This window comes from Chiloscyllium punctatum, chromosome 30 (assembly GCF_047496795.1).
Source record: "Chiloscyllium punctatum isolate Juve2018m chromosome 30, sChiPun1.3, whole genome shotgun sequence".
Classification (NCBI taxonomy): domain Eukaryota; kingdom Metazoa; phylum Chordata; class Chondrichthyes; order Orectolobiformes; family Hemiscylliidae; genus Chiloscyllium; species Chiloscyllium punctatum.
The window spans coordinates 25,538,796-25,555,520 of NC_092768.1; the positions used below are offsets into that span (position 1 = coordinate 25,538,796).

The 16,725-nt window shown below is 47.8% G+C and overlaps 2 protein-coding genes across 2 annotated transcripts in view; both read right to left on the reverse strand.

Annotated features, from left to right (window-relative positions):
- Positions 1-4,744, reverse strand: part of LOC140455302 (cyclic AMP-dependent transcription factor ATF-6 beta-like) — a 103,188-nt gene extending 98,444 nt beyond the window's left edge. Inside the window, exon 1 of the mRNA XM_072550067.1 lies at positions 4,507-4,744. Coding sequence (XP_072406168.1) covers positions 4,507-4,579 — 73 coding nt within the window. The 5' untranslated portion in view covers positions 4,580-4,744. The remainder of the gene's footprint in view (positions 1-4,506) is intronic.
- A 5,800-nt stretch (positions 4,745-10,544) lies between these two features.
- The window catches only part of LOC140455114 (uncharacterized), a 30,057-nt gene continuing 23,876 nt past the window's right edge, over positions 10,545-16,725 (reverse strand). Inside the window, 2 exon segments of the mRNA XM_072549772.1 lie at positions 10,545-11,095; positions 16,182-16,294. Of these exon segments, the coding sequence (XP_072405873.1) occupies positions 10,545-11,095; positions 16,182-16,294 (664 nt within the window).

Genomic DNA, 16,725 nt, shown 5'->3' on the forward strand with positions numbered 1-16,725 from the left:
TCCAGATTTTTTTCAAGGCCTTCAACGTGGTGCCCCAGAATAGACTTATACGGTAAGAGAATGCGGAGTCAGAAAGATGATTAAAAATGCACCAATCATTGAAAGTTGCAGCACAGGTTAGCAAGGCTATAAAAAGCAAACCAAGCACTGGGTTTTATTTCAAGTGGAGGTAAAACTGACAAGTAACAAAGCTATGTCAACCTTAGATTGAACTGTGACTGGATGAGACTTAAGCGTACTGCATCTGGCCTGGTCACCAAATTATAGAGTGGAATTGAGGATTTGGAGAATGTGCAGCAAATTTTCGCAAATGCATTACCAGAAATTTGTGGGTACATACATCAGGAAGGGATTGACGGTTGTTCTCTGATATTTGTTAGTTAATCTCTATCAATCTTAAACTGCTCTGAACTTCCCGTTCTCTTTTGCAACAGCTTAAATCTATCATTTCCACTTTTCTTCAGTTCTGAAGTTTTACATAATACTTAAAACATGAATATTGATTCTCTCACCTGAGACTTCGTCTTATTCGTTCATGGGCTGTCAGCATCAATGACTGCCCCATGCCTAATTGCCCTTGAGAAGACAGTGGGTGAACTGCAGAGATCCACTATTGTATGGTAGGCTGGCAGTTCAAGGACAGCAATATCAAGGAATGGCTGTATAGTTCCAAGTCATGATGGTATATGGTTTGGAGGGGAACTTGCATCTGTCGGTGCCCCTATTGTTCTGCCGCCAATGTCCGTCTAGGTGACACAGGCTGCAGACTTGGAAGTTGCTATCAAAGGAGCCTTGGTGAAATGCTGCATTGTGTCTTGAAGATTTTGCTGCTTCATTAATGGGATGTGGGATTCACTAGCTGGACCAGCATTAAATGCCCATCCCTAATTGGCCAGATGGCAGTTAAAAGTTAACCACATTACTGTATACCTGGAGTAACAGGTAGGTCAGACCAGGTAAAGATGGCAGTTTCCTTCCCTGAAGGATATACTGAAGTAGATAGGTTTTTTTTCTGACAAATCGACAAGTGTTTCTTAGTTGTCATTAGACTCTCAATTCCAGATTTTTACTGGTTTCAAAATCAAACATATGGTGGGATCCAAACCTGATGATAATATTATGAGGTCATAACAGTATACATGGCTGTTGCTGGAAGCCAGAACTGGAGAGATTGAATGTGGAAGGTGGTGGTTAAGATGCCAAACAAATGGTCTGCTTTATTCTGGGCAGTGTTGAACTTCAAGTGCTGTCGGAGCTGCACTAATCCAGCTAAGTGGAGGGTACTCCATCACATTTTTCCTGAGCACGCTGCAGGCGGTGAACAGGCTTTCAAGAGTTAGGAGGCAAGTTAATCACTGCACAACTACCAACTTGCTCTTGGAATCACAGTGGCTGTTCCAGTTAGTTTTAGGTCATTCCTGACAAGGTCTGTGTTTTATTTCAAAACTTTCAGCATTCAGAGTATCTCTTTTTTTTTCTCTTGAGAAAGAGCCAAAGGGTGAACTAACAGAGGTTTTTTAAATTATAGACAGTTTTGGAGAGTTGATAAAGAGAGTGGATAAAGATAGCACTTTCTCCTGTGGGAAAGAATAAGACTGTTGATCATGTCTGAAAGTTACTAAGAAATCAAATCATGAATTCAGAGGAAACTTTCTCATCCAAAGAGTGGCAAGAATGGAAAACTTGCAAACACAGAGTGGTTGAGACAAATAGTCCCACAGGACCATACGCAGCTTACCCTCTTGAGAGACAGTGAAGGAGAGAGTGAGAGAGAGAGAGAGATGACTGGTGATGCTGGAGGTCACCACACCTCAGGCAAAGAGCAAGATTAAAATGGTGAGACCTTCATGGCGATCTGTGTGAGAATTTAAGCCACGCTGTTGGCACTGGTCTACATCACAAACTAGCCGTCCAGCCAAACGTGCTAACAAACAACCAGGCAGATCGGTCAGATGTATTTAAAGAATAAACTACACAGGCTTATGAAGGAGAAGGATGATCACGATGGCCTATCTCGAGGAGGGCAGATGAGAGGCAGCTTGAGTGGAACATAAACACAACGTGAGCTGGTGATCAAATGATCTGTTGTGCTGAGTAGTCTAATGCCATGCCATGCTATCATGCAAGCGATCATTTGACCCATCGAATCTGCACTGGTTATTCGTAGAGCCATCTAATCAATTCCACATTCATAACCTTTCCTCTGAAATTTGAACCCCAATTCCTTCTGAATGCTGATATTGAATCGGGTTCCACCACTCCCTTGAGCAGCAATTTCTCAACCACAATGACTGACAATAAACTTAGGATCCCGCACATTGCCATTCATTATTTTTGACACTCAAGCAGCTATTAGGAGAGATAATTTTTTTTAAAAACTTGATCAAAGATGCAGGTTTCAAGGAATACCATAAGCGAGAAAAAAAAAGGAAGCAGAGAGACATGGAATTGTTGATAGAACATTCCAGAGTTTAGCCAAAGACTGTAGAAGAGGTGGCTCCATGGCTCAGTATATTTGTGCTCTTGAGACCTGAAGATGGGTGTGGATTGTTCCTTTAAAACTTATGCACCCACTACAACTGCCTCCAAATATCTGATACTTTGCCAGAATGCACTCCCATATATCACCTTTCAATGGGTTACATTTTAAATCTGAACTTCCTGGAGTACAATCTGTACCCAAAAGCTAATGAAGTGACTCACTCATTAGCAGAACAATTGTAAAGCCAGCATTCAAGAGTTTGTTAAAATCTACGACAAAGCATGTGGTACTATAGCATAGACTGTCACAGATTCTCTTATACTCAATCTTTGACTGGTCCTCATCATTACTATTCAACACTTCGGACACACATCCGGGGGTCCGATAAGCACTGGCACATCCAGCCACGCGCTTTCCCTTGACGGAAACCCCCCCCCCAGACTGAACATAAAAAATAAACCAAAACATCCTGAAGAACAAGTAGCTGCAAGGTTACTGATCAGCAGACAGAAACAGGACCACAAAACAGAATCATCATTTACATAATCTGAGACAGCCTGACATGCTCCACAGCTCACCACTCTCTTCGTCCTCTGCATCCTTCACCTTCAGCCATCCCATGCCACCTCTCCCCTGACCCTTCTTGCACCCCTTCCCCCCTCAGAACCTTCCTTCCACTCAATCCGCCTCAAACTCACCCGCCCCTTCCTGATGCCCCCTCCCCACAGCGTCCTGTAACCCCTTCCCCCCGTCCTGTACCCCCCTCCTTCCCCCCCCGTCCTGTACCCCTCTCTTCCCCCCCCATCCTGTACCCCACTCCTCCCCCCCCGTCCTGTACCCCCCTCCTCCCCCCCGTCCTGTACCCCCCTCTTCCCCCCCCCGTCCTGTACCCCCCTCTTCCCCCCCCCGTCCTGTACCCCCCTCTTCCCCCCCCCCGTCCTGTACCCCACTCCTCCCCCCGTCCTGTACCCCCCTCTTTCCCCCCCCCGTCCTGTACCCCACTCCTCCCCCCCGTCCTGTACCCCCCTCTTTCCCCCCCCCGTCCTGTACCCCCCTCTTCCCCCCCCCGTCCTGTACCCCCCTCCTCCCCCCCCCGTCCTGTACCCCCCTCTTCCCCCCCCCCGTCCTGTACCCCCCTCTTCCCCCCCCCGTCCTGTACCCCCCTCTTCCCCCCCCCGTCCTGTACCCCACTCCTCCCCCCGTCCTGTACCCCCCTCTTTCCCCCCCCCGTCCTGTACCCCACTCCTCCCCCCCGTCCTGTACCCCCCTCTTTCCCCCCCCCGTCCTGTACCCCCCTCTTCCCCCCCCCCGTCCTGTACCCCCCTCATCCCCCACGTCCTGTACCCCCCTCTTCCCCCCCCCGTCCTGTACCCCCCTCTTCCCCCCCCCCCCGTCCTGTACCCCCCTCATCCCCCCCGTCCTGTACCCCCCTCTTCCCCCCCCGTCCTGTACCCCACTCCCCCCCCGTCCTGCACTCCCCTCCTCCCCCCCGTCGTGTAACCCTTCCTTCCCCCCCATTCCTATACCCCCCTCCTCCCCCCATCCTGTACCCCCCCCATTTGCCCCCATACCCCCTTCCTCCCCGCCGTACCCCCTCCTCCCCCATCCCCCCCCCACGTTCTGTAAACCCCCCCCGGCCCAATTCCCCTTCTCCCCCCCGCCCTGTTCCCCCTGCCCCGATCTCCCCCGATCTCCCCCTGCCCCTGCCCCGATCTCCCCCTCTCCCCCTGCCCCGATCTCCCCCTGCCCCGATCTCCCCCTCTCCCCCTGCCCCGATCTCCCCCTGCCCCTGCCCCGATCTCCCCCTGCCCCGATCTCCCCCTCCCCCAGCCCCGATCTCCCCCTCCCCCGATCTCCCCCTGCCCCTGCCCCGATCTCCCCCTCCCCCTGCCCCGATCTCCCCCTCCCCCAATCTCCCCCTCCCCCAGCCCCGATCTCCCCCCTCCCCACCCACTGTCCGGTTGCCCCCCCCACCCCACTGTCCGGTTGCCCCCCTCCCCCTCCCCCCCCTCTCCCCTCCTTACCCCAGGCCTCACTGTTCAGCAGGTTTTCGGGGAAGAAGCGACTCTCCAGCTCGTTCACAAAATCCGTTGCCATGACTCCGCCGAGCGATCGACAAAAAAAAAACCAAGAGTTCTCCCACAGTGATAGAAGTCAGGCGAAGGCCGGCTCCGGATCACCGCCACAACCACCCGCTAGGCCTCTCTCCGCATGGAAGCCGACTCATTGCCCGAGCTCCGAGGCCAACTGAGCTCCGGGTCCCTGAAACCCGCCCACTCGCCCTGAGCGACAGGCCAAGCGCCCAATCCGCTATCGCATTCTCCGGACACCCGCCCCCATCCCAGCCGGCGGCCGGCGGACGGCGGATGGCCAATCGATTCCCCAAGTCTCTGAGTGGCAGTTCGACTTCACAATCACAATGCCGGGATTCCCTAGAAACCCGCCTCCTTCCGTCTGAGCGACAGCCGGGCACCCAATCCGCTTTCGGTTTCCCGGAACGTTTCTCCACCCCCCCCCCTCTTCTATTGTGGCGACCACAGTTAAAAATCATACAACACCAGGTTATAGTCCAACAGGTTTAATTGGAAGCAGTAGCTTTCGGAGCGCCGCTCCTTCATCAGGTGGTTGTGGAGTACACAAATGTAAGACACAGAAATTATAGCAAAAGTTTACAGTGTGATGTAACTGAAATTATGCATTGAAAAATACCTTGATTTTTTGTTGAGTCTTTCACCTGTTCGAATACCAGGATAGATTTACTTCTTTTATATGTAAATCACAAAACTTTCTTTTTTTAAAAAAGGTTACATTCTCAGGTTAACTGTAGTAATGGTGTTAGCCAAATAATGTTGAAGGTTTTAGCTCCCTGTGTTCTCTGTTTGTGCCATAATGTTTAGACTGATTCTAATCTAAAAAGTGCGTTAACAAAGTCTTATATGAATTCATGTAGTTTTTGAGCAAAATTCATCAACTTCACCAATACATTCCATCCGGACCTTAAATTCACCTGGACCATCTCTGACACCTCCCTCCCCTTCCTGGACCTTTCCATCTTCATTAATGATGATTGACTTGACACTGACATTTTTTACAAACCCACCAACTTCCAAAGCTATCTGGATTACATCTCTTCCCACCCTACCTCCTGCAAAATGCCATCCCATATTCCCAATTCCTCCACCTCTGCCATATCTGCTCCCAGGAGGACCAGTGCCACCACAGAACACACCAGATGGCCTCCTTTAGAGACTGCAATTTCCCTTCCACATGGTTAAAGATGCCCTCCAATGCATCTCGTCCACATCCTGCACGTCCAACCGTAACAAGGACAGAACCCCCCCCCCAGTGCTCACCTTCCACCCGATGAACCTTTACATAAACCACATCATCCATTGACATTCCTGCCACCTCCAAACGAACCCCACCACCAGAGATATATTTTCCTCCCTACCCCTTTCCGCTTTCCGCAAAGACTGTTCCCTCCGTGACCACCTGGTCAGGTCCACACCGCCCCAACAACCCACCCTCCTTCCCAGACACCTTCCCCTGCCACCGCAGGAATTGCAAAACCTCCACCCACACCTCCTCCCTCACCTCCATCCAAGGCCCCCAAGGAGCCTTCCACATCCATCAAAGTTTTACCTGCACATCCACCAATGTCGTTTATTGTATATGTTGCTCCCGATGCAGTCTCCTCCACATTGGGGAGACTGGACATCTCCTCGCAGAGTGCTTCAAGGAACATCTCCGGGATACCCGCACCAATCAACCACACCACCCTATGGCCCAACATTTCAACTCCTCCTGCCACTCTGCTGAGGACATGGAGGTCCTGGGCCTCCTTCACCACCGCTCCCTCACCACCCGACGCCTGGAGGAAGAATGCCTCATCTTCCGCCTCGTAACACTTTAACCCCAGGGCATCAATGTGGACTTTACCAGTTTCCTAATTTCTCCTCTCCCCACCTTACCCCAGTTCCAACCTTCCAGCTCAGCACCGTCCCCATGACCTGTCCTCCTGCCTATCTTCCTTTCCACCTATCCATTCCCCCCTCCTCTCTGACCTATCACTTTCATCCCCACCCCCATTCACCTATTGTACTATATGCTACTTTCTCCTCCCCCCTCCCTCTCATTTATCTCTCCACCCTGCAGGCTGTTGATTTTCCTGCTCCTTGGATGCTGTCTGACTTGCTGTCCTTTTCCAGCACCACTCTAATCCAGACTTGGGTTTCCAGCATCTGCAGTCCTCGTTTTTACCCTGTATATGTGTGCATGTGGTGTTTTGTGTGTCTGTCTGGGGTGGGGGGGAATGTGAGTGTAGAGTGTCTAAGTCTATGAGGGGGTGCATGTGGGAGTGTGTGTGTGTGTGTGTGTCTGGGTTGGAGGTTGTGAATATATGTGTGTGAGTGTAGAGTGGCCTAGGTCTGTAAGAAGATGCATATGTGAGTGTGTATTTACTGCAATGGTGGTCACCTGTAGTGTGACATGAACCCAAGGGCCATAGGGCAGTGTGGTTGATTGGTGCGGGTATCCCGGAGATGTTCCTTGAAGCACTCTGCGAGGAGGTGTCCAGTCTCCCCAATGTGGAGGAGACTGCATCGGGAGCAACATATACAATAAATGACATTGGTGGATGTGCAGGTAACATGAACCCATGGGTACAGATGACCAGTCCACTCCCCAATTATTTTAATGGCGGTTAGAAAAGTCATTCCGTCTCCGGAAGTCCCTGGAAACCCGCCCCTTTCGAACTGAGGGACAGTCCGGGAAACCCGCCCCTGCCCTTCACCATTTAGCTCCGCGCTATCTGACGTCCCGCCTCCCAACAGGTACCTTGAACAATCTTTGATTGGCAGGTAGACCGGATAATTTTCTACGCAATCCTCCATTGTCCCGCCTCCCGGTGTCTGATTGAGAGGAGATCTGGGCAATCGACTTCATCCTTCGAAAGCTCCGCTGCTGAATTGTACAATTTACTTCATTGTCAGGCTCTTTAAATTACCCAGCTGATGCTGCGACTGGAGACGCAAGGATGCAGTATTTAGAACAATTTGCAAGTAAAACAACCAGCTTTTTTTGTTTGGTTTTGCTACTTGGATTCGAATTGTGACGAGCAATTTCGAAAATAAAAGACTTATGGGATCGACAGGGGAGATACAGAAAAGGCGCTATCTTGTCCTCGGAGTATTATGGAACCAGGAGACACCGTCTTAGCATAAAGGGAAAAAAAAGACTGAGATGTGGAGGAATTTCTTCACTGGGAGGTGGACCATAATGACGGTGGTCTCTCTCCTAGAATGGATGGAGGCTCCATCGTTGAGTTTGTCGACTCATTGAAATCGATGGATTTCAACACATAAAAGAATAAATTAAGCGGTATGGAGATAGTGCAAAAAAAAGTGTTCAAGTAAATGATCCGAATTGTAGTGCTTGCGAGGCTGAAAGGCCTACTCCTGCTCCTAAATCTGTTGTTTTTTTGTGTTCATAAATACTACGTTAGGGTGATAGCGCCCCCCACCCCCTTTTTTTTTGATTGAAAACTCCCTACCAAGGGGATTAGTGATTAGGATGCTTTCGACCTCTTTCACCCATGTAAAACATAATACAGTACAATTTGAACAGGTGCCATGTGAAGTATTTAATAATGATTTTCTTTTTTAAAACATCATCAAGTCTAGCAATTGTTGGTGATTTTAAGGGATATTTTCGCTGATGTAGACAGTAATGACAGAGAACATTAAGCCAGAAATGAAGGTTAACTGTGACTCTATCAATATTCTGCTGGATGTAAATGATACAGTTTTTGTTATCACAGGGAGAAACGTGTTAATTGCCTAACTAACGTGATATGTTGCACATCACATCCAATTCAGTCTTCATTGCATTCTCGTCCCATATAATATTTGAAAATGCTAAAGATAAGTTTGTTATAATGTTTTGAAACATAAGTTTCAATAAACTTAAGTTTCCTTCTCTCTTTTTTTTAATAGAATACCCATTTGAACGTGACATTCTAGATAATATTTACAGACCCGAGCACACCAACTCTCGTTTGTCAGTGTTAGTTTACCATACAAGGTGGTTGCTGCAACGCCTGGGGACGGTTCTGGGTAAGTGAAATTGACAGGTTTCTCACCATTGCAGAAAAAACCCGAAAATGATTCAAACACCCAGTGGGCTAGGCAGCATGAGAATAGCTGAGCCCAAAGTGAAGCAAGCCAAATATCACGGCAGCAGCTGGTCTTCCACCTCCTCTTCAACCAAGAGTAAATCCAAGAATTCCTGCTGAAAATCACAACGGCGGGAATCCCAACACCATGAAGAAGGTGAGAATTTGGGAATATTTGAGATAAAATTTTTCACAGGGTCTTTTTTTTGCACTCGAGGGTCGTGACATCGTAGGCTGGTCAACGTTTATTGGCCGCCCTTAGATGCCCTCCAGAAGGTATTGGTGAGGTGTCTTCTCAAACCGCTGCAGATCCTCTGCTATATTTTGACTGAGAGAGAATTCCAAGATTTTGACCTAGCATTTGACATTGAAGTAACGATGATATATTTCCAAGTAAGGGTGGTTAGGTAGCTTGGAAGGGAACTTGCAGGTGATGGTGTTCCTCTGTATCGATTGCCCTTGTCTTTCCATATGGAAGTGGCTGTGGGTTTTCAGTGTGTCCTCCAAAGGATCTTTGGTGAATATCTGCAGTGTGTTTTATAAGAGTACACAACTTTGCTTCTGAGCTTCTTTTGGAGGAGGGAGTGGGTAGGTGTGGATGTGGTGCCAATCAAAAAGGTTGCTTTATCCTGGATGATATCAAGCTTCTGACTGTTGGTAGAGCTGCACCCATCCAGGCAGGTTTGGAGTATTCCATCACACACCTGACTTGTGCCTTGTATGGTAAGGACGTGAGTTCCTAGCCTCTGACATGTTCTTGTAGCCACTGTTTATACGGTGAATCGAGGTGAGTTTCTGGTCAACGATAATACCTTTGATGTTATTTGGGGATTCAGTGGTGCTAACATCATTGAATGCCAAGGTGTGGCGATTAGATTGTTTCTTAGTGAAGATGGTCATTGCCTACCATTGTGTGTTGCAAATGTTACTTGCTACTTGTCAGCCTAAGTCTTGATATTGCCAGATCTTGTTGTATTTGAACATGGACTGCTTCAGTATCTGAACAGTTGTGAGTGGTGCTATACATTGTGAAATATCAGCAACCGGCCCTGCTTGTGATCTTATGATGGAGAGGAGATCATTTACGAAGCAGCTGAAGATGATTGGGCATAGGTCACAGCCCTGAGAAACTCCTGCAGACATGTCCAGGAGCTGAGATCTCTGATTTCCAACAACCATGACTATTCTTCTTTGTGCTAAGTATGACTCCAACCAGCAGAGAATTTCTCCCCCAATCCAATTTTGCAAGGGTCAAATGCAGCATTGATGCCAAAGGTTAGCACACTCAGGTCACCATGTCAGAAAACATTAAACTCCAGCACACTTATACAACATGGGCACTTTTGTTGCACTTTTCGTCTTCCCTCACCACTCTGCCACCACGATTTTCCCAATTACGCTCTGGAGAAATGATATGATGGTCCCCCCGGAAAGTCTCCACTGATCCTGCAGTGCACTGATTTGGTGTCCCCCTGGAAAAACTCCACTGACCCTGCAGTGAAATGATTTGGAATCCCCAGGAAAGACTCCACTGACCCCAGACTGAGAATCACTGACCGCTTCATCTCGAACACCTTCATGGAGCGCCACCTCCCGCCTGTGGAGCAACATTACAGGCAGGAAGGTCCCCGGGTTCCTGCAGCTCAGCTCATTCTACCCAGTCAGTCCCTCTCTACAACTGAGCTTCTATTTGTTTTATTTTCTCCCCCTTAATACTTTCCCCAAGCCCTACACAGCTCCTTGCTGATCTTTCAGTTTCCAGTTCTGGTACAGGGTTTATTCCCGGAATATTAACCTGGATTCTCTCTCCACCTGTGACTAGGACCGACCCCCATCAGTTTACAGCTGGCAGGAGGCAGGGGGACGGGGTGAAATTATGGGATGGATCTGTCAGTGCCCTTTAACCCTGCAGATTATCAGAGAGGTGGAGTTTTTCCCACTGTAATTCCCTCCCGGACTGAAAATGGGAAAGACCCTCTCAGTGAAAGTGTGGGTGAAAGTGTGGAGATGGGACATGGTGTCCGCATTGTAAAATGACACCTATCCACCCTCATAGTCCAGGAAAACCCCGATCTTCCGGGGATTCACACTCGGGGAGAGGGGGGTCCGTGAGGGGGAGGTGGCGGCAAAATAACCACATCCGGGATTCAGCCTCACAATCCAGAATCCGGTCTCTGGGCTCAATCTGCTTCTCACTTTCCTCTCCACGGACTCTCGGACCACGCCCAGATACCACCAGGTCTTGTCCCCCACCTCCACCTCCCAGTAATGTCTCCCTGATGTGAATCCCTCTGATCCCAGGACACAGGCCCGGGAATTAAACCTCTCCGGGGAGTCAGGGAGCGGCTGCCATTCGTCTCCGAGTTTCACACTGGTCCGGTCCTCCGACAGGATGAGCCAGGGGTTCGCTGTGTTCGGATTCAGAGTCAGAGAGGCTGGAGCTGGGGGAGAGATTAAATAATACGGTCAGAGAGGGAAAAGAGAGAGAATAATGGAGGCAATGTGTTGTGAGAATGGGGGGAGGATGGAGAAGGAAGAGTGGGGGAACAGTTGGGAAGAATGGGGAAGTTGGAAGAAACAGTGGGGTTGGGGTGGTGGAAGACAGAACGGTGTGGTGTGGGTGTACAGAGTGGAGGAAGTGTGCAGAAAGTCAGACGTGTTTAGGGAATTTAGGGAAGCAAACAGAGGTGGATGGCATGTTATAAGAAGAGTGGAGGAACAGAGCAGCAAGAAAGAGTGTTGGAGAGGAAGTGCTTTGGTCGAGGCCAGACCACTCAAAACCTTCTTAAGCAGGCAGCCCAAACCATACACTTGCAATTTGTTTCAGCAAGTGTACAGATAGAGAGCTGACCACTCCCCTTTCATTATACAGGTCAGTTTTAAAACATGACCACTTTGGCCTGAAGTCTCATCTTTTGTTGATATGTAAACAGGCCTCTCAAAACACTTTTTTCATCACTCTGCCAAACCAGTCTGATCAGATCTCAGCCTGGTTTATTCCCCTCTGAAAAAAATCAAGGACCGAGTATCCTTGAGACAAGGAACAGCTTTTAGAGGAAAAAAAAAGACTCGTGACAGAAGCCAGAGAGGAGGTGGGGAGGAAGGAGGAAGAATGCAGGAGACGACGAAAGCGTGAGGAAGGGAGCACTATGAGAGGCAGGAAAATTGAGGAAAGAAAAAGTGGTGAGTGATGGGAGAAGGAAAGCGGCTGAAGGGAGGGAAAAATAATAGCGTGTGAGGTAGGAAGAGTGGGAATGGGGAACAGGGTGGGAATGGGGAACAGGAAGGGGAAACACTGCATTGGAGTTGCGAGGGAATGAGATGATGGGAAGATGGGGAAGAGGGTGGGAGACTGTGAGCGGGGAGGGGGGGGAAGGGTGGGGGAATATGAGAACAAGGTATACCAGATCATAGTCCAGGACTTGAGGGAAGAAAAAGCAGGCATGGATGGCAGATCTGAAAAAGAGGAGAGAGGGCAAAGGCAGGGAAAAGAATTAGCGGGTGCGTGTGAAAAGAAGAATAGAAGAAGAGTGGGAGAGGAAATATGAGGGAAAAGATGGGGGTTGCAAGGAAGGGGAGGAGTTAGCAAGAGTACAGGGGGTGAGGAGATACAGTAGGGTGAGTGGAGGAGGGAAGGAGAAAGAAGAGCAGGGAGGGGTAAGCAAGAGCAGAGAAAGGGATAAAAAGTCTAGGGGATGGGAGAAAATGATGCTGGAAGAGCAGGGAAGAGTGCGTAGTGGATGGAGTGGGATTGGGGGGGGTGGCGGGGGGGGGAGATTTGAATCCTCTAGCACAGAGGTCATTCTGCACATCGAATGTGTCTGTCGAAGGAATCTTGGTACTTCCCCTTCCCATCAGCAGTTAGTGATGGGAAGCAAATCCTGGCTGTGTAAGCGACCCTCACATCCCACATTAAGACTATTGTGGTGCTCTCAAAGTGGGTAAAATCTGGCTGGTGTGGTTCAAATAGTAGGTGAAGGAGGTGGGCATGGATTTCATAATTAATCATGTGAGACCATAAAGCCATAAGATTTTGGAGTGGAATTAGGCCGTTTGGTCCATCAGGTCTGTCTGCTATGAGCATGGTCATATGTTTCTCAGACACCTTCCAGTTCCTTCTCCCCATATCTTTTTATTCCTTGTACTAATCAAGAACCTCAATAATAATCCAACAATTTGGAGAGGAACGTAAGTTGACAGAAAATTCCAAACACAGGAATGCATGATGGGTTATCAGAGCTTGAGTTGCTAAAATCTGGAAAGGGTCTTGTATTGGACATAAGGAGACAGCTCCATTAACACTGTGAGCTTGCATGGGAAACAGTGAGTAGTGGTTAAAGAGGACCAGAAGTCGGGCAGAGAAAACAATCTCAGTAAAAAGCAGCAGCAAATCTGGAGATGAGAACAAAACCAGTTGGAATTCAGCTCAGGATAAAGCTCCCCACGGTCCACAAATGAGGTGTCAGTGGGGAAGCACTTTGGGGCCAGTGACCATAATTCTTATTAGATTTAAAATAGTGATGGAAAAGGATCGTCCAGATCTAAAAGTTGAAATTCTAAATTGGAGAAAGGCCAATTTTGACGGCATTAGGCAAGAACTTTCGAAAGCCGATTGGGGGCAGATGTTCGCAGGTAAAGGGACGGCTGGAAAATGAGAAGCCTTCAAAAATGAGATAACAAGAATCCAGAGAAAGTATATTCCTGTCCGGTGAATGGGAAGGCTGGTAGGTATAGGGAATGCTGGATGACTTAAGAAATCGAGGGTTTGGTGAAGATAAAGAAGGAAGCAAATGTAAGGTATAGACAGGATAGATCGAGTGAATCCTTAGAGTATAAAGGAAGTAGGAGTATACTTAAGAGGGAAATCAGGAGGGCAAAAAGGGGACATAAGATAGCTTTGGCAAATATAATTAAGGAGAATCCAAAGTATTTTACAAAAACATTGAGGACAAAAGGGTAGCTCGGGAGAGAATAGGGTCCCTCAAAGATCAGCAAGGCGGCCTTTGTGTGGAGTGGCAGAAAATGGGGGAGATACTAAACGAGTTTTTTGCATCAGTGTTTACTGTGGAAAAGGATATGGAGGATATAGACTGTAGGGAAATAGATGGTGGCATCTTGCAAAATATCCAGATTACAGAGGAGGAAGTGCTGGATGTCTTGAAATGGGTAAAGGTGGACAAATCCCCAGAACTTGATCAGGTGTATCTGAGAACACTGGGAAGCTAGAGAAGTGATTGCTGGGCCTCTTGCTGAGATATTTGTATCATCGATAGTCACAAGTGAGGTGCCAGAAGACTGGAGGTTGGCAAATGTGGTGCCTCTGTTTTAGAAGGGTGGTAAAGACAAGCCAGGGAACTATAGACCAGTGAGCCTGACCTTGGTGGTGGGCAAGTTGTTGTAGGGCATCCTGAGGGACAGGATGTACATGCATTTGGAAAGGCAAGGACTGATTCGGGATAGTCAACATGGCTTTGTGCATGGAAAATCATGTCTCACAAACTTGATTGAGCTTTTTGAATAAGTAACAAAGAGGATTGAGGGCAGAACAGTAGATGTGATCTATATGGACTTCAGTAAGGCGTTCGACAAGGTTCCCCATGGGAGACTGATTAGCAAGGTTAGATCTCATGGAATATAGGGAGAACTAGACATTTGGATACAGAACTGGCTCAAAGGTAGAAGACCGAGGATAGTGGTGGAGGGTTGTTTTTCAGACTAGAGGCCTGTGACCAGTGGGGTGAAACAAGGATCAGTGCTGGGTCCTTTACTTTTTGTCATTTACCTTGGATGCGAGCGTACGAGGTACAGTTAGTAAGTTTGCAGATGACACCAAAATTGGATGTGTAGTGGACAGCAAAGATGGTTACCTCAGATTACAACAGGATACTGACCAGATGGGGCAATGGGCTGAGAAGTGGCAGATGAACTTTACTTTAGATAAATGCGAGGTGCTGCATTTTGGGAAAGCAAATCTTAGCAGGACTTATACACTTAATGGTAAGATCCTAGCGAGTGTTGCTGAACAAAGACACCTTGGAGTGCAGGTTCATAGCTCCTTGAAAGTGGAGTCACCGGTAGATAGGATAGTGAAGATGCGGTTTGGTATGCTTTCTTTTATTGGTCAGAGTATTGAGTACAGGAGTTGGGAGGTCATGTTGCGGCTGTACAGGACATTGGTTAGGCCGCTGTTGAATGTTGCATGTGATCCTGGTCTCCTTCCTATTGGAAAGATATTGTGAAACTTGAAAGGGTTCAGAAAAGATTTACAAGGATGTTGCCAGGGTTGGAGGATTTGAGCTATAGGGAGAGGGTGAACAGGTTTGGGATGTTTTCTCTGGAGTGTTGGGGGGCTGAGGGGTGACCTTCTAGAGGTTTACAAAATTGAGGGGCATGGATTGGGTAAATAGGCAAAGTCTTTTCCTTGGGGCTGGGGTATCCAGATCTAGAGGGCATAGGTTTAGGGTGAGAGGGGAAAGATATAAAAGAGACTAAAGGGCAACTTGTGCATGCAGGTGGTACGGGTATGGAATGAGCTGCCAGAGGATGTGGTGGAGGCTGGTATAATTGCAACATTTAAGAGGCATTTGGAAGGGCATATGAATAGGAAGGATTTGGAGGGATATGGGCTGGGTGCTGGCAGGTGGGACTAGATTGGGTTGGGATATCTGGTCAGCATGGACGGGTTGGACCGAAGGGTCTGTTTCCATGCTGTACATCTCTATGACTCTAAGAGAGACTTACACTACCTGGGGTTGTCCTCCATCTTACACTGGCAACCTTTCAGATGGATTCACCAACTCATTCAATACAATACAAGAGCAAAACATGGTACAAAGTGATTTCAGTTGGAAGACAATTTGTCTGATTCTCTTTGTGATGATTCTCTATGATTACAATGTGAGTTTATTGAGTTACAGTTTGTTCCTTTATGTTATTTCTCTCTCCACGACCCCAGTTCCTGTCACTTCCAATCAAACCCCCTCCTCACTGGAAGCAAAACAGATTATTTGTTACTTGTTCCTCAAAGACCACCCAGCACTTTTCCACATTTCAAGTCCACGGAAAACTGACAAGAATGGTGCACTGAAGCCCAAATATCAGATTAGATTGAGACACTGATCAAATTCATTGGAGGGGTCAGCAGCTTCACTTCTCAGTCAATGGGATCAGTCTCTCAACCTCACTCCCTCCAAACTACCTTGTTCCTCACCATTATTGAAGCTATCGTATATCTGCTCCTTGTTTCAGAATTTGTGATGATGTTAAACATATGAATGTTAATCACTGTTGATTTGACCCTTGAGCACAAGAGGATTGTCACAGCCTTCAGTGTCTAGACTAGGCAGAGTTAAAACAAAATTCATCTTGTCCATCCCAGTTCAACCCCCGTCACCTCTTCATCAGAGTAGCAGAGTAGATTGCTTCTGCAGCCCTTTCTGTTGACTCAACTCTCTAATTCCATCCTGCTAATATTGTGATACAACTGTCAGCTGGATCTACAATCAGTAAGATATGCATGTGTTTTACCCGGGTTAATGTCATCCGTCATTTCTCTCCAAACGGTGTACTGTAAAGGACCTTTGTACTTTCCAATAGACAGGGAGCCATCTGCTGGTGATGTCCAGTTATACCCGCTAATCCTGCAAATATCAGACAATTTGGTTTAACAAATGTTACAGATGATTTTTATATAGTCAAGCTTTCAGCAGATTTTGTCTTTCAGCAAATGTGGGAAAAAAATTTAAGTCCAAAAGCCATGACCAAACAAAACATAACTTGGAAATGCAGCAGTACAGGTGGAAAACCATATCCTGTAAAGATAAAAAGCCACACACGTCTGATGACATTAATTACCGAGACCTCTCACACCAAAGGAGATTTTAAAAGTTCCGTCTGTGCTCTTGCTGTAATATAAATGGAACTTGTGGAACAAGGGGAAAAAAACTAAAAACTGGGTAATAGACGGGTCCCACAACCCTCGGAGAATCCTACTGCTGTACTTCTGGAATCTTGACCATCTCTGATTTCAGTCTGTCCATTATTGGAGGGTAGACTTTCAGCTGCCGAGTCC